At 42.2% G+C, this 18268-nt stretch overlaps 1 protein-coding gene across 36 annotated transcripts in view; it reads left to right on the top strand.

The window, feature by feature from the left end:
• The window catches only part of CELF2 (CUGBP Elav-like family member 2), a 587571-nt gene that overhangs the window by 476548 nt on the left and 92755 nt on the right, over positions 1-18268 (top strand). For 35 of the 36 annotated variants that reach the window (XM_087968840.1, XM_026678264.2, XM_087968834.1 and 32 more), the window contains one exon: positions 16161-16209. In XM_087968840.1, coding sequence (XP_087824966.1) covers positions 16161-16209 — 49 coding nt within the window. Of the gene's footprint in view, positions 1-12213; positions 12459-16160; positions 16210-18268 lie in introns of those variants that run through there. The other variant, XM_087968869.1, reaches the window with a different exon arrangement.

Raw genomic sequence — 18268 nt, 5'->3', positions numbered from 1 at the left:
GGACTTCTGGAACTTCCGGGAGGGACATTTTCACCTTCCCCAGTCTGGAAGCTTCCCTCAGGTCTCTGGGAGGATGAAAACATCCTCCCCCAGGTTCCAGAGCACCCCGGAAGCTGGAAACAGACCCATTTTGGAATTTCCGGGTGGGCGTTTTCACCTTCCCAAAGGCCCAGAGGCTTCCCTCGGGCCTCTGGGAGGCCGAAAACGGCCTCCCATGAGCTCTGGAGGCCCTCCAGAAGCCGGAAACAGAACTTGTGGAAGGCCCGTTTTTCCCTCTTCCCAGAGCCTCCACGCGGGCCCTGCACTTACCTGCATCGAAAATGGGCCGTGTGGAGACTCCTGGGAGAGGAGGGGTGCACAGGGCCAGCCGGTCGGTTCAAATGCCAGTTCAGTGAACCCGATGCAAATTTAAACATCCGGTTTGCCCGAACCAGTCCAAACCAGTAGCATCCCACCCCTGGTTTCAACTTCATTGTGGCTGAAGAATTCAGGGAGCTGAAGTCCAGCCATCTTAAAGTTGCAAGTTTTTAAAAAGAAAAACTGGTGTAAACTACGCGTCGCGTGAAATGATGATAGGATGTTAGTTACTTTCCTGTAGATGTTTGAGTCGATGATTAGACGGCCGTTCTTGGGTTAATTGCACTCTTGCAATTATGATTTCCAAAGATGTTTTCTGATTAGCAATGGTTCACTCCTAGCACCAATACAGGGTGTGTTTTTTTCCCTCCCGGCACAATAAAAATATGAAATTGTGGGCTCTTCCCCTCTCCTCTTCAAAGTTCCCTTCAAGCTTTGTGAGATGGTTAATGAGGCAGTGGGGATTTCATTTTTATTTTTTTTTTTAGCAAATAAACATTGGCAAATGAGGGGCAGAGGATGGTGTTTACTGCAAAATAAGCATTTGAATGTGAGTGCCACTTCATCCTAAATTTCAGCTTGATGTGTGCTACTGTGTGTGCACGCCCGGTTGTTCCTTTTGTTAAGCCAGTCAAGTTAATACCCAGTTTAATTCAAATCAGAAGCAGATAGGAATGTAATCTGCAGCAAATGTCAGATTTGGAACGTATCCAAAAGCTTTGCATTTTGGCAGGGTAGGTGGCGGAGGTTGTTTTGCTGTTGTTTTTTTCTCTCCATATCTCCCACTTCCCCATCTCCTAAAAGCCATCCCAGGTTCAGTTGGACTGCAGATTTATTCTGGGTGGAAAATAATTCTGCCCAGTGCTAGGCTGCAACTAGTTTAACAACCGGTTCTGGGAGCGCGTGGTTTGCAGGCGCATGCGCAGCATTCAAAATGCACCAATTTCAAGTTCTACAGCTTGCCTTCCTGGACAGCACCAGTAAGTAAAACAGCGGAGGTGCAGAAATCGAGTGTGCCGCATGAATTTTTCAGCTGAGCTGAAAAACGCAGGAAATATAGGGCAGGATTGGGCAGGGCCAGCTGATCGTTGGAGCTACTGGTTTACTAGAACCAGTCTGAACCAGCAGCGACTCATCACTAATTCTGCCCACCAGGGAGACAAAAGCTGATGTTTACTAACATCCTAAAACTAACTGCAGCCTTTTAAAGTCCTTGGTCTGGGGAGGAAGGACCCTAAAAGTTAAACTTTGCACGGAGAAAGTCGAACCTCTGCAAGGAGAACGGAGAAGGTGCAGCTTGTACAAACGCTGTGAATGAGGAAAAAAGTGTTTAAATTTATTTCTGCATTTAAAAAAGAAATCATGAGAAACGGAAAAACTCTACACATTGCATAGGCAGAATAAATATTTTTTTTAAAGCAGTGGGTTTTTTAATTTGTTTATGGTATATAAAATACAAAACAAATAGTAGGACACAGGGGGAGCCGGAAGGGAAGAGAGAAGTGTGGAAGAGATAAGGGGGAAGTTAAAAATAAACTCCTTCCTCTTGCATGCACTCCCGTGGTTGTCACAAGGAGGCTTTTTCGGGAGGCAACTGGACCTTCTTGTTTTTCCTAGAAGATGTTTCGCTTCTCATCCAAGAAGCTTCTTCAGTTCTGACTGAATGGTGGAGAATGGAAGGATTTATACTCGTGGCAGACAGCTAGTCATTTGCATTCTTTTGGGGTTGTTGAGCCCACCTAGAGGTTTATCTGGGTCATCAGATAACCTTAATGACTCTCTAAGAGGAATGCAAATGACCAGCTGTCTGCAAGAAGTATAAATCCTCCCATTCCCCACCATCCAGCCAGAGCTGAAGAAGCTTCTTGGATGAGAAGCGAAACATCTTCGAAGAAAAATCAGAAAGTTCAATTACCTCTTGAAAAAGCATCTGTGGGACAACCATGACCTGGATGACTGAGAATCTCCATGGACATTTTTTATAAATAGTTTTATGACTGAATGGTGGAGAATGGAAGGATTTATATTCCTTGCAGTCATCTGGTCATTAGCACTCTTCTTGAGAGTTGTTGAGGCCATCTGGAGGTTTATTTGTGCCTTCAGGGTCACCTGAAGAGTGCAAATGGGGTGGAACCATCTTGGAACTACTGAAAGGAAGGAATGGCTGCAAGGAATATAAATCCTTCTATCTTCCACTGTTCAGTCAGAACTGAAGAAGCTTCTTGGATGAGGAGCGAAACGTCTTCAAGGAAAAACAAAGTCCAGTTGCCTTTTGAAAACCTCACCTTGGGACAACCATGACCTGGATGACTGAGAATCACCATAGACACCTCTCTTACACATTCAACCATCAACGCATTAAGCAACTAATGGGACGTTACGCAATCTTGTTTCTGACCTTGCTCATGGTTGACCCATTCACTGTGCGCACCATTCTCACGCAAGCTTTCCTTCCTGCATTTGCTACTCCTGTCTCATTCAGCAGCCAGCTGTGAGTTCATGTCCAAATAAAAGCTTCCCTAATACATATTTATTTGACTTCCTCTAGATCAACGAATATACCGTGAACATTCTCGCAGTTATGTTTTCATCCATCCTCCCTATGTTCATCGGATGCTTGCTTAAAAGCAAAACCTAGATTGCCCAGCATAAAGGCACATTGTATGTCCCAAATTTTGCTCATTATCATCTCAAATACCTTTCAGTCAGAAAGCTGCCAAATGCATTTCCAGGTAGGCTTAAACAAGCTCGATCCCCAATTTTTGCATTTGCTCTTGACAAGTTTTTCCTTTGTGGAAGCAAACAATAAGCACATTTTTTTTCCAAACATCAGGCATAACTACGGCTTTCAGGAATACAGAAAACGTGTTGAATAGCCACTCCATAAACACGCTACACAGGGGTGGGATTCAAATTTTTAACAACCAGTTCTGTGGGTGTGGCTTAGGTGGTGAGTGTGGCTTGGTGACCATGTGACTGGGTGGACGTGGCTTGGTGGTCATGTTATTGGCTGGGCGTGGCCAACTCAACATCACTCATATCGAGGCACGCATTTCCTCGCCTGGCCTCTCATGACTGTGGGGATGCTGCTACAGTCGTAAGTGTGAAAAATGGTCGTAAGTCACTATTTTCAGTGCCATTGTAACTTTGAATGGTCACTCCACACAAGCAAAGTACCAGCAAAGGAGGGGGAAAAAAACTCCAGAGACGTTCCTGAGACAGGAAGTCTAGTCTTGCCAAGAATGTAATAAGGGTTAACGGAGAGGCAGTTTCTGTAAGCAACACCAGAATGTTTCCTTCCTGCCTTCCTTACAGGATTAGGTCAGTAATTTCTTCTAACAACTGGTTCTCCGAACTGCTTGGAATGTTAACAACCAGTTCTAGCGAATAGGTGCGAACTGGTAGAATCCCACCTCTGATGCTACATCCACATTTTAGCATTCTCCAATTACATCAATTGTACCTTCTACTACACATTAACATTTTTGAACATTCCCAAGCGGAATAATTGACTTGGAAGGGAAGACCCTGCTCAAGCAGAAGACCCTATGCCAGTGGTAGCTAACCTTTTCGGCACCAAAGTGCCCAAAGTGTGCGTGCAAACCTCCAAAATGCAATGTGTGCGCATCCCCATGCATGCGCCCCTCCCTACGCATGCACGCTTGTGTCCTATTCATGTGCTCCGCCCCCCCACGCATGCACGGCAGAGACCCAAAGACCAGCTGGGAGGCGGGAGGGGCGCACACATACACAGCAGAGCTAAGCTGGGGTGATGGCTCGTGTTCCTGCAGAAAGGGCTCTGCGTGCCACTTCTGGCATGCATGCCATAGGTTCGCCATCATGGCCCTATAACATTTCAGACAAATGGTTGTCCCGTCTCTTCTTAAAAACCTCCAGTGTTGAAGCCCCACGATTTCTGGAGGCAATTTTTCATTCTTTTTTTTTTTTTTCTCCTTGGATATTTATCCATTTTTCTTTGGCACCAATATCCAGCAGCATTGGTTACTTTTCAAAGTATCGCTGTTATTTCTATGTCAGCTCCTCAAATACACCTTCTCGCATTCCTCCGCTTCAGCTTGATCCATAATTACTTTTATTTTTAATTCAGTTCACTCTCCGGAAAGTGCCATATTTCGCCGCCTTCATCAAGTTGCCAAACACATTTCTATTACTTTCAAAATGGTTCTGCATTTTCTCAACCTTTTTTGATCTTAACAGTTTCTTGCTCCCTAGACATTTTTGCGCTATTATAACCTACCCGCTTATTCAAGCCTTTTATAATGTTCCCTGAGCCGTATCCAGAACATTGCACATTTTTTCCTAAATGCATCTTACATTATCAACATTCACAGGAGTGCAAACAGTAATGATGAATAGCCATTTTCTACTTTTATTTGCATTCACCACCGCTCATAGGGCATCCATTCATACTTTTTGCATACAATAAAGGAGAATATTTGTGGCTCAGGGTTGAAATAAGAGGTTAACAGGTTAGGATTAGGTCAGAAATCCAGATGAAGGCGGCCTGATCTTGTGGGAAGGGGGATGATGACGATTATGTGGAAGGAAGTGCATTATGAATGAGAGGGCTAAAATGAGTGCAAAAATGAAAGGATCCTTACTGCTCTCTGAGCTTGGTTGTTTTCTTGCAGACATTTCTTTACCCAACTAGGTAACATCATCTGTGCTAGAAGGGAGTGGGGTTTGAAAGGAGGAGGGGGAGAAAGAGGAGGATGACGATGACTGTGAGGTCTTTAGTGCTCTCTGAGCTTGCTCGTTTTCTTACAGATGTTTCATGCCCCAACTAGGTAACTTGGTTGTTTTCTTGATGTTACTAGGTAACATCATCAGTGCTAGTGGTTTACTACGGTGTGCTAGTATTTGCTTAATCTGAGGCGTGCATCTCTGATCATGAGCCAAATCATCAGACTAGCACTGTTGATGTTATCTAGCTTGAGTAATGAAATGTCTGCAAGGAAACAACCACGCTCAGATAGCACCAAGCACTCTGAAATAGACTTCTCACCTCCTTGTTTTTATCCCACGAAGAAGACATCGTTTTTCTAAGTGAGCATCGTACAGAGCTAAGGTGATTGCTGTTGAAACCAGCGCTAAACATCAAACCTCACTTGGATGCTGTACAGGCCATTCGCTGTATCCCATCCAGGAGATGCCTTTCCTCTGATCTATCGGGAAATTATTCTTCCCAGATCATGGGAAGTGTGCCTTGCTTAGCAGAGACAATATTTTGCAAGGTTCTGTCTTGTAAACCAGCAAAAGAGGTACAGGAGAAGAACAGGCAGGCACTTAGACTGCAATTGAACAACTGGTTGAATAATAATCACAAATAGCAGCTAGAGTCAGTTTTCTCCATTCAGGGTGAAATGTAATATACTGCTGGGTTAGTTACAATAATTGTTTCAAAAGATGTTGTAATTCTGTAGACAGGAAACTGACAAATGCAAATTTTGTTTAGATCCCTAGTCTCTTGGCAACAACTTTTCTAACCCACCTGTTAACTCACAATATAGAATCTGTGATTGGTTTGGTTTTTTTTAATGCTTTTTTATAAATGTACTGACACTACAAGTGAAATTTGTACAGTGGACTTTGCCTGCAATTTGTCTGCCGTAATTTACTTCATTGATATAATAACACCAACATATAAATTGGGTAGACCGATGAAACTAATGCAATATCTATCCTTGTGTGGTGATGCCACCAGCAAAAGATAAATCCTGGTGATTTACTCCCTCTGTTTTCTGATTTAGTGGACTTACCTCAATAACAGACATTCTGCATTAGACACATAATCCATTATGGTGATATTCTAGTGTGAGTATGTCTCTGTGTTAAATGTGCTTAAAATGTACCTGCTTTTTATTTATTGTGTGAACCACCCATGATTTTGCACAGAGCCTTGCAGCTGCAAAGATAGAACAGGGTTTGGCAACATTTAGCCTCTGATCACACCCAATCCATGGAGATCCTTCATCAAATCCACACTGATTTATGCTGCCATCATGTGAGGACTCTCCCACAGGTCAACATTTGAGTTACAGAGAATCACATAAGGGTTTTCTGGGTAGTAGGGTGGCCAAAAGAAGGATTAGGGGGTGACACGATGGCAGTGTTCCAATATCTAAGGGGCTTCCACAGAGAAGATGGGGGTCAACCTCTCCTCCAAACCACCTGAAGCCAAGACAAGAAGCAATGGATGGAAACTGTCGTGCCCCTGTCAGAATCTGATTCGGAGGGGGAAGCCGAACAGCTGACAGGGAGTAGGAGTGTGGCTTTGTTGTCTGTGGAAGAAACTGAGGAAGGGCACAGTCCGGCTGGGCAGAGCAGGGGAGAAGTAGAGCAAGGGAGAAGGAATTCAGAGGAAGACCCAGGCCCCTCTTCATCCTAGGGCACGCAGGGAGGAATGGAGAAGGGAGCAACGTGAGTTGCGTGGCTTATGGAGAAGGAAAGGGCCCTGATTTCCTTCATTAGCTGCAACTGGGAACACAGTGTTTAAAAAGGGAAGTTGCATGCAGTGAATTGTTGGGAGCAAATCGTAAATTTATCTGGCATCGTTGTGCCTTATCTGTGTTCCTGGCGTCTTCCCAACTGTGTGAGTGTTGCCATGCTTTCAAGTCTGAAAGTCTTTCTCCTGCCCTGTCAAGCTAATTACTGTAGCTTTGTTTGTTTGGACTTTTGGTTACAGTCTGTATGTACCTTGTTTGGACTGAATTTTCTCCACTTAAAGGTTGTTCCTGGGAGAGTTTTTTCTCCAGCCGAAGGTCACCTGGACATTGGGGGCAAAGTTGAAGATAATGAAGCGACTCTTCTTGCTTATTTGACTGTGTTGCCTTTGTGCCACGCCCCAGGTCATCACAGACACTAATCAACGACAGAAGCAACCTAGAACTCAGGAGAAATTTCAGCTAGAACAATTAGTCAGTTTGAACGACTTGTCTCTGGAATTGTGGATGCTTCCACAGTGGAGGTTTTTAAGAAGAGAGTAAACAACCATTGGTCTGAAATGGTGTAGGGTCTCTTGTTTGAAAAGAGGGCTGAATTAGAAGACTGCCAAGGCTTGCCTACTCTGTTGTTCCGTTAAGAAACTAGATCCCTGGATGAGTTTCAGCAGATTGGCAAGGATTCCTGTCTCCAGTTTTCTGAGAATAGCCAAGAGAGAGAAGCTGGGGAACTGAGAGTTCTAATACCGGTATTGATGTCCAAATCCTGAGTTTGGACTGCTTTCATGCCAAACTACTAATTACACCTCCAGGGAGTTGCAGTTGGGAGTCTCCCATCTTCTGCAAAGAGGAAAACCAGCATTTTTTTTTTCTTCATGATCTGATAAAAAGTAAACTATCTGCAAAGGTTGCAAAAAAAAAAAAAAAAAGAAGAAGTTTAGTAGCTTTTTATCCAGTAAACAGAGTCTCTTAAATGTCACCCGCTTTCATTTAATTTGCATTGCATCGCACAGCTCACGAAAGCCTATGCTTTTTCATAACTTCTTTCTAAAATGCGTTGAGTCAAAATCTTGCTATCCGGCACCTCCGGATTTCTGGATGTTTGTAGACTCTACAGCTTTCTTCCTGGAGACTTACGCCTGATAAACTTGCAAAGATGAGAAGGTTGCAATCAGAATGGCATTTTTGTGAAAAGTGTTACAAGCACGGGAGGGTATCTTAAGCCCTGATGAATTTGATGTCACTCGCTCGATTTTAGTGTTTATCCTGGCCTTGCTCATTTTGGCTCCTGGAGGTGGGTCTGTAGTCCTTATAACCCTCCTCCCCTGAATGAGATTACATGTCCCTAGACCCATGATGGCAAACCTATGGCACACATGTCACAGGTGCCATGCAGAGCCATCTCAGTGGGCATGTGTGCCGTCTCCAGCTACTCTTCTGGTTTCTGGCGCCAGCCAGCTGGTCTTCACGGGTGCCAGAGCACTGGAAAATGGATTGAAAAATGGCCAAAAACCAGGCCACTTTTTAGGCTGGTTTTTGGGCTGTTTTGGGGGCTTTTCAGGCCATTTTGGGCACAAAAAACCATCCTGAAAATGGCCCGGAAACAGTCTGAAAAATGGCCAAAAAACAGGCCATTTGGGGGGTGTTTCCAGACCGTTTTCCAGCCCATTTCCAGGCTGGTTTTTGGGCCATTTTTTACACCAAAATAGCCCAGAAAACAGCCCGAAAAACAGTCTGAAAAAGGCCTGAAAACAATGCCAAAAGCGGCACCAAAACAGGCATGCACACCAGCCAGCTGGTCTTCGGTTTTCTGGCGCTCCGGGCATGCACACATGCACATGCATGCACAAACGTTCCAGTTTGGCACTCGGTGCTGAAAAGGTTCGCAGTCACTGCCCTAGACCAAACCGTTGCCAGTGCAGCTAAATTCTAAAGTTTCCCCCCTCATTAAAAAAAAACAAGCCCAACATCCTGCCATAAAAAAGAAAGAAAAGAAAAAGACACCGCAGAGAAGAAAGATATAAAATCTAGGAATAGCCTAAGAGGAAGGACATGATAGAAAAGAGTCGCTGTGGATGAATAGATGTAAGGGTATGACGGAATGACCTTGAGGGACGAGGGGAAGAGATGCTGCCTAAGGAATGAACAGATGAAGGAGGAAGGAGCCTGCAGCTGCTTCACCGTCAGGAAAAGAAAATTAGGAAGAAACCACTCTCAATTGACAAGGGCTGTAAAAAGAGACGGAGAGAGTTTTGTACATTCTGACTTGTAAAATGCTGTTAATGTAGTCCTACAATTAAGTAGAATTAGCTCATCTGATCCTGCCTCTGGTCTGGTTTAGCCAGAAGGGCCAAAAGGTAATCAGTGGTGGCCTACATGGGAAGTGTTGCACATGGATTACCTGGCAAGGGAGCTAGAAGCTTAATGTTCCTGCTCTGTGTACAAAGCTAATTATCCATCGCAAATTGCTTTGGAAAGAGCGATAGAACTTTTGTTTGAAAAGCGACCTTGTAAGAATTTTAAACAACTAATAAACTATTTGTAAGGGTATGTCTTTTACATCCAGCTCCAACCAGGAGTTTTGTTATCCTCTGTCTGTTTGTCTGTCTGTCTGTCTGTCTGTCATCTATCTATTCATATCTATCCTTCCTATCTATCTATCTGTATCTATCTTATCTATCTGTCCATCTATCTATCATTTCTACCTCTATCTATCTATCTATCTATCTATCTATCTATCTATCTATCTATCTATCTATCTATCATCTACTTATTCATATCTATCCTTCCTATCAATCTATCTATCAATATTTATCTTATCTGTCCATCTATCTATCATTTATCTATCTACCATCTATCTATCTGCCCGTCCATCCATCCATCCACCTATCTACCTATCTAATCTGTCTATCTATATACACACATACACACACACACACACACACACACACACACACACACATGTATGTGTATACTAAAAAGACCCCAATATGACAATCAACGACAGTTACTGTTTATCTAAGTAAGCAATATTTTTTTCTCAGTTGCTCTCCAACATTTTTCCTCCCTCCCTCCCTCCCTTCTGTACAATAATAAACAGAATGCCAGAAATACTCTACTGCTCTTAATTATACAACTTCATTGTTTAATTGGGGTTGTTTCATCTTCAAAATATTTTGGAAAGTCTTTTAGCCTTCTAAAGGCCTATTAATCAGCAGGTCCATATCATGAAGATCTACAGGGTGGAAGGAATGGGGCATGAGTCTTCATGCACATCATGAGATCATCACACAGACAATATGGATAAAATACTGTAGCTTGCACACAAAATGAATGTGTCATGGCCTAAGATGGACACCTGTGATCTATAATTCAGCTTTCCTAGAACAAAATCTGCCTCTTGGGAGGGGGGTAGAAACCATTAAGAAAGCTTTACCCAACATTCTTCATCATGTATCAAAGACTTGTTAAGACTCTCCATTTAGGCGAGTAGATATTTGTGGGCCCAAGAGAAAATAATAGGGTTGATTGAACCAGAAAAATATTACCCAGTTAGCAGATTTAATCATGTCTCGTCTTGAACCTCCTCAGTTGATGGCATGTTGATCCGGCTCTGTCTGAGAACATATAATTGAAAGGAGATTATAAATGTACAGCTATAACTCTGATGTAGAAGATGCTGTAATGTTTGGATTCTGTGTCATAATATCCTTCTAAAAGCAAGCAAAGGAGGGTTGTTGTTGTGTGTGTGTGTGTTGTTTTTTTTTGCAACACAGCCAGCAGGCAAGGGGTCGGTGGGGGACCAGTTTTAGCATGACAGCATTGCATATTGAAAAATCACTTAGCCAGAGAGATAAGTGCTTGATGGTGTACAGCTACAATAGCTGTTTCTTTGATAAGCTACAATATCTCAGCAACACATATCAGGTTGGTGGCATCGAATCTGAAGCCAGTTTTATATCATCCCTAATCATTTTGGATGGATAAGAAAAAGTAAAGAAAATTATATTATCCTAGATGGAAAAAATATAAAATGCTCGGTTTGATTCTTCATTGTTCAGCCCTGTTAATTTTCTTATTCATTGGACATTTTTCTTAGAGTCTTTTGACACCCTTTGACACAGACCATTTCGCACTCTTAAATATTTTACTACAGAGCTCTTAGGATATATACTGGCATGATGGCAATCTCTCGCAGTCACTTGTAAGTTGAATAAGGTGCAAACCATTGGTTTTGTAAAACCCTCTCTGGGTTCTCAGTAAATCTCATGTTAAAGACTGTTAATTTCTCAGCTGCTAATTGCAAGGGTTAAAGAAACTTGTATGGAATGGAGTGGAGTGGAGAGTGGAGTGGAGTGGAGTAGGAATAGAATAGAATAGAATAGAATAGAATAGAATAGAATAGAATAGAATAGAATAGAATAGAATAGAATAGAATAGAAATAGAAATAGAGAGTTGAACTTGAAAGGGACTTTAGAGGTCTTCTAGTCCAACCCCCTGCTCAGGCAGGAAACCATATACTATTTCAGACTATGCAATCGATTTCAGACTATGCAATCAGGTTATGCAATCTCTTTTTAAAAACTTCCATTGTTGGAGCATTCACAACTTCTGGAAGCAAGTTGATTAATTGTTCTAACTGTCAGGAAATTTATCCTAGGTTGCTTCTCTCATTGGTTAGTTTCCACCCATTGCTTCCTGTCCTTCCTTCAGGTGCTTTGGAGAATAGCTTGACTCCCTCTTGGAAGCCCCTAAGATATTGGAACACTGCTATCATGTCACCCCCTAGTCCTTCTTTTCATTAAATTAGACAGACCCAATTCCAGCCACTGTTCTTCCTATGTTTAGCCTCCAGTCCTCTCATCATCTTGGTTGCTCTTCTCTGCACTCTTTCTAGAGTCTCCACATCTTTTTTACATCGTGGCAAGCAAAACTGCACGCAATATTCCAAGAGTGGTCTTACCAAGGCATCATAAAGTAGTACTAACACTTGATGCAAACTTCGTTCTATCCCTCCACGTTTATGCAGCCTTGAACTATATTGGCTGTGGTACAAGCTCCTTTATATTATCTTTCTAATATAAAGAAATGGTGTGTCATATTCAAACATGACACTGCACCGAAAGCAAGGGAAAAAGAAAGCTGCATCTTTAGAGGAACTTACTTGTGTGATTCATCCATTTTGGTGTGTTTTGAATAGTCCATTTTCCAGATCCCGGTCCATTCAGAGGCAGCATTTTACATTCCAGCATTTATTTCATGTTGGAAACAATCAGTAAGGGACTGGATAGAATTTGGCAAAGAAGACAGGAAGATTTTGCAAACGCAACAGTGCCTTCGGGGACTGAGTCCTGATTCCACCACCTCCTCTTTTGAGTATAGGATTAAATCTTCGGGCTGGAGAGAACTTCATTCAAATAATACCCTTAAGACTGCAGAGAATGGAAGCCGTTTTCTATGTGCAAAATCTTGCACTTTTTCTGAGTGAATGATTTTTATCGGACTGTTTTGATTGTGTTGTTACTTTTTAAGCTGCTTTGGATTGCTTTTAAGTCGAGAAGCTGATCAAAACTCTTTAAGCGAAAGGAATAAAACTTAATTCCAATTGTCCCCACAGAGTTTCAAAACATAATGCCAAGGTAAGCATGGGAAGGGTTGCCAGTTGAAGGATGAAATGTATCTCCCCACTGTGGCCTTGGCATGTGGTCAGTCATTTGGAGGGCTTAGAAATATTTATGTTTGCTAATGGATAAATGACTCTGCCTCAGAATATTGTTGTGCTTTAATTCATCTGGGGGTTGGGAGGGGGGAGACTGAAGTAGCTGGAATGGAGCAAAAAAGAAAAATGGTTCCAGTTCTGTAGGGCTTCCAAGATTGTGTTGAATATAAATTTTAAAAATGGGCTTGAGCATGGAGATAGAAATGAAACAATATATTTCCTAAGCTACTTGAAGGCAAGGATGGGAGAGAAATTTGTTCTATTCGTGTTTCAGTGCAGATGTACTCAATCCATATTACCCAATCTATACATCAGCTTCCCTCAAGCAGATACTGCATTTATATATTGGAATTACATCTCCCAGGATTCACAGGCCTATACCTGGAAGGCATCAAACACAATTATAGGTTGTTCTGTTTTGTTTCCTGAATACATAATAACAGAGATGGAAGGGGCCTTGGAGGTCTTCTATTCCAACCTCTACTTAGGCAGGAGACCCCTATCCAGGGGTCTCAAACTGGCGGCCCACAGGCCAGACACATTACACTCAGGCCACACCCACCCCAGCTCCATGAAGAGAAAAAAAATGTTGCGATGTGTCACATGATGGCAACATGACACATCAAGTTTGACACCCATGCCCTAAACCATTCCAGACAAGTGGTTGTCCAGTCTCTTCTTAAAAACCTCCAGTGATGGAGCACCCACAACTTCAGGAGTCAGGCAGTTCCACTGGTTAATTGTTCTCACTGTCAGGAAATTCCTCCTTAGTTCTACGTTGCTTCTCTCCTTGATGAGTTTCCATCCATTGCTTCTTGTCTTGCCATTTTCAAGTGCTTTGGAGGATAGCTTGACTCCCTCTTCTTTGGGGCAGCCCCTCAAATATTGGAAGAATGCTATCATGTCATCCCTAGTCCTTCTCTTATGTTATGGCGCAGTTTGATCAACTGTTAAGATGCAATTTGCAATTCAAAAAAGATACAGAAAAATGTTATTGGGGAAATCATAAAATGCAGAACAGGTACCGACATTGCAGTACTAGAGTTCAAATTTTTACAAGAGGATAAATATTTTATGAGCACCTTTTTTTTTTATCAATCTGCAGCTATATATGAAGCCATATATGAGCTTTATCCCAGGCTAAAGCCAGAACTATTCTTATTGCTAGTTGACTAACGGTTGGAGTTTTGCAAGAATATTTGTGTGGTTTACCAATAAATCAGAGGAACAAAACAAGGGTGGTTTATCATAAATCCACACCTGGACCAGGCAATCTTTCAAATAGAGAACAGTCCTTGGTAAAATTGATGACATGGACTAGCGATGATAAAACTAAATTTATGGATTCATGCATTTAAGTGTGGGACTTATTTAGAACTTAGCCTAGAAATATGAAGCAAAGTACCCAATAGATCACCCAGCAAGTGTTGAAAAAATAAGGTACAAGATAATTGGGGAACCTGCTGAAATCTGCATTAATGTGCCTACCTAGTATAAACCAGTTTCTTTAGGGCAATAAGCCCAGCATTGACTTGACTTGTAACAATAACTGTGAGGATTGCAAATATGCAATTGTTGCAATAGAGTTGTTGGATATATGTGTGTCAAAAATGGAATGGAATGGAATGGAATGGAATGGAATGGAATGGAATAGAATAGAATAGAATAGAATAGAATAGAATAGAATAGAATAGAATAGAATAGAATAGAATAGAATAGAATAGAATAGAATAGAATAGAGAATGGAATGGAATGGAATGGAATGGAATGGAATGAATGGAATGAATAGAATAGAATAGAGAATGGAATGGAATGGAATGGAATGGAATAGAATAGAATGGAATAGAATAGAATAGAGAATGGAATGGAATGGAATGGAATGGAATAGAATAGAATGGAATAGAATAGAATAGAGAATGGAATGGAATGGAATAGAATATGGAATGGAATGGAATGGAATAGAATAGAATAGAATAGAATAGAATAGAATAGAATAGAATAGAATAGAATAGAATAGAATAGAATAGAATAGGAACTTGGAGGTCTTCTAGTCCAACCCCCTGCTCAAGCAGGAGAACCTATACTATTTCAGATAAGTGGCTGTCTAGTCTCTTCTTAAAAACCTCCAGAGATGGAGTGCCCATGATTCCTGGAGGCTCTTCCACTGGTTAATTGTTCTCACTGTTAGGAAGTTTCTCCTTAAGTCAGCATGGTGGCCAACATGGCATGATTGAACATCCACCTTCTTTTTTTTATTTAAAACACGTAACACATACCAAAAGAGGACGGGATTTAAACCGCCCACTTCTGGCTATCGTTTTGATTTCTTTCTCACTGCTTGGCACTTCTCTTATTTTGCAATAAAAATGTGCATGCATGTGCATGATTCAGAAGCAGATGAGCCATAAAATCAAACAGTGACATTTCCCCTTTTAAAAAAAAAAAAGCAAACAATAGAGCTGTGGAACATGTTGTTTCTTAAGATTGCTGATCTGTTTAATAAGAGAGTTTTGGCAGAGTTGAATCTGTTTGCCCAGTGGGATTATCTTGGGAAGGCTGTTTAAGGGACTTTATCTGAAATGATGGAGACATGAACAAGATGCCAGGCCTTCTCCGGAGTGGCCCCTACAGTTAGGATCCTTCCAGGGTCCTTAACGTGCCCTCCATTTTCAGAAAACCTTTCAAGATAATTGTATTTTAATTGGGCCATTAACCCTAGCTCAGTTTCATTGACTTCTGGATGTGGCTATATTAACAATTGTTTTTGGTAATGTTGATTCACTCCTCTTGTTGCTGTTCTACTTTCCCCACATTATGACCTGCTCACCGTCTTTGAGCTGGCTACAAACACTGTAAAATAAATTGGATCTCTCTGTCCACGCAAAGCAATTTTACCTTATAATGACAGGCAAAAGATTTGTAAGAAATTAAGACAGGTTAAAAGGGAATTTTTGGAACAGGTCTACTGTTTATATATTTAGGAAATGATGGGTGAGATCAGTGTTTCTCAACCTTGGCAAGGTGAAGATGTGGGGACTTCAACTCCCAGAGGATGCTCTACCTGACTCTGTGGTTTTTTCCCCAAACCCCAAAAACTTAAACCTTAGACTGACCTCACCCCTTTCCTAAGAGACCTGTAGGGGGCATGCATAAGCACCAACGTGCCTACGTCACCAATTTTCGTCCTACCCTGTTCTGTCCCCAATAGAGTCCCAGCATGTTTATGGCATGATATTGTTTCTTTTTGCACCGGATTTTTTAAACTTTTGTCGGGCTTTCTTATATGTATCCATGTATTCATAACTATGTTTTTACTTATACCTATTATCTTGTAAGCAATTGACAAACCAAATAAATAAATAAATAAAGAGTTGAAGTCCACGCATCTTTAGTTTGCCAAAGTTGAGACAATTGGGTTCGATCAAGGGCCATCTTTGGCATGCCTTCTGCAACACAACTGCAACTTTTAAACTCTCCTGTATCGTTCCACAAAATGACAACTAAAGGTGCCTATAGAACATTTAGGGATGTGGCTGGATGGAGAACTTGAAATGTGCTTGATTTGAGGTGATTTCAACCCACTTTGCTTTCTCTTTCCCTCTCTGTTGTCTGTTGTTTCTAGATGCATCATCCCATTCAGATGAAGCCTGCAGATAGTGAAAAGTCCAACGGTAGGTGGCGAAAGAATTTCTTACCTAAATATTTATTCATTAATCCGTTTCCTACCCCCACTGCCCGCGTAGAAGACACTTAGAAGGAGCACAATAATAAGCCAAGCACAATAATCAAACAAAAAGCTTACAGATAAATTAAAACACCCCAGAATAATACATTGTGTCAGATCCTAAGAAGCCTCTGAAAAATGCTCTGTTTTCCAGAAGACCAATATAGATTATCCTTGACTTATACCCGATCGTTTACTGACCATTCGAAATTACAGTGGCACTGAAAACAGTGACCTTTTTTCATACTTATGACCGTTGCATCACCTCCGTGGTAATGTGGTTAAAATTCAGGCAACTGGTTTCTACAGCTAGTCCTCGACTTATGGCCACAACTGAGCCCAACATTTGTGCTGCTAAGTGAAACTTCTGTTAAGTGAGTTTTGCCCCATTTTACGACCTTTCTTGCCATGGTTGTTAAGCGAACCACTGCAGTTGTTAAATTAGTAACTCAGTGGTTAGGTGAATCTGGCTTCCCCCATTGACTTGGCTTGTCAATAAGGTCGCAAAAGGGGATCACATGACCCCGGACAGTACAACGGTTGTAACTACGAGTCAGTGGCCAAGCATCTGAATTTTGATCACGTGACCCTGGGGATGCTGCAGTGGCCGGAGGTATGAAAAATAGGACAGAAATGGTCATAAGTCAACTTTTTTCAGTGCTGTCGTAACTTTGAACCATCACTAAATGACCTGTTGTAAGTAGAGGAGTACCTGTACTTATGACGATTGCCCTGTCTCGGAGGTCACATGATCCACTTTTGCGACCTTCTGTCCAGCAAAGTCAATGAAGGAGTCCGATTCACTTAACAACCGTGTTAGTAACTGAACAACTGCAGTGATTCACTTAACATTGGGACAAGAACGATCATCAAGTGAGGCAAAACTCAACTTAGCCATTGTCTCACTCAGCAAAGCTTGCTGAGGAATTCTGGGAGTTGCAGTCCACAAGCAGAGGTGGGTATTCAGCAGGTTCTGACTGGTTCTGGAGAACCGGTAGCGGAAATTTTGAGTAGTTTGGAGAACCGGCCAATCCCACCTCTGACTGGCTCTGCCCCCACCTATTCTCCGCCTCCCGAGTCCCAGCTGATCGGCTGGGTCTTCTTTAGTTGCCCTGCACAGGAGAATGGAGCTGGAAAGCAGGTTAGTAGGGTGGGGAGGGAATGGGATTTTGCAGTAACCTTCCCCTGCCATGCCCACCAAGCTACACCCACAGAACTGGTAGTAAAAAAAATTAAATCCCACCACTAGTTGTAAGTCGAGGATATCTGTATAAGGGGCCTTGAGTCTGACATTTTTGCTAAGAGAAAGGAGAAGAGAGAAAGTCAAACGAAATTTCTCATGTTCCTTCAAGCGTGAGAACGTACCTATTCCCGCATGGAAGAATTGCTCGACGTGGCTTTTTTCCAGGATGTGTCTTTGCTCCTCATTGATTATGAATCAGGGCAGAAGCCGCGTACCTGGAGATTTAAATACCTGCAAATGTAAATGATGGCAGGGCCCTGTCTCTCTCTCTCTCTCTCTCTCTCTCTCTCTCTCTCTGCAGAGATGGACAGGTTTCATTTTCGTCCCTTCTTCTGTTCAGAGGTTATTGTTGTTTTTTTAATCTCTTTTGGAGAGCTGAGGTCATCATTACTATGCATCCCGATGTCTCGGTTCTCCGTGGATTCTGCACAGTTCTGAAAAGAACACAAATGCACTTACATTCTAAAAGCAGTGCATAAATGACCACAGAAAACACCACAACCGAGCAGGCTTGGGCTAAAACTGTCAGACCTGCCCCAGTCTGATCTCCTAGGAAAGTAAAACCCTCGACTACATTTGATGGGAGCGAAAAGGTACATTTACTAAGAGATGCTGATTGCAGTAGAGTCGGGCGGAATCTGAAGTTGCTGCGCATCAGTACAAAACTAACCCCTTAGTTGCCTCCAGCCCTCCCCTCCCCATAGTCTATCTGCGTGTAGCCAATCTGGCACCATCAAGATGTTTTGAGAACCCCTGAGATGTT

Source organism: Notechis scutatus, chromosome 6 (genome assembly GCF_049901735.1).
Source record: "Notechis scutatus isolate UNSWTSFEM ecotype Mainland chromosome 6, rNotScu1.2, whole genome shotgun sequence".
Taxonomy (NCBI): Eukaryota; Metazoa; Chordata; class Lepidosauria; order Squamata; family Elapidae; genus Notechis; species Notechis scutatus.
The sequence above is the reverse complement of the archived record's forward strand: the minus strand, read 5'-3'. Positions and strand labels throughout refer to the sequence as shown.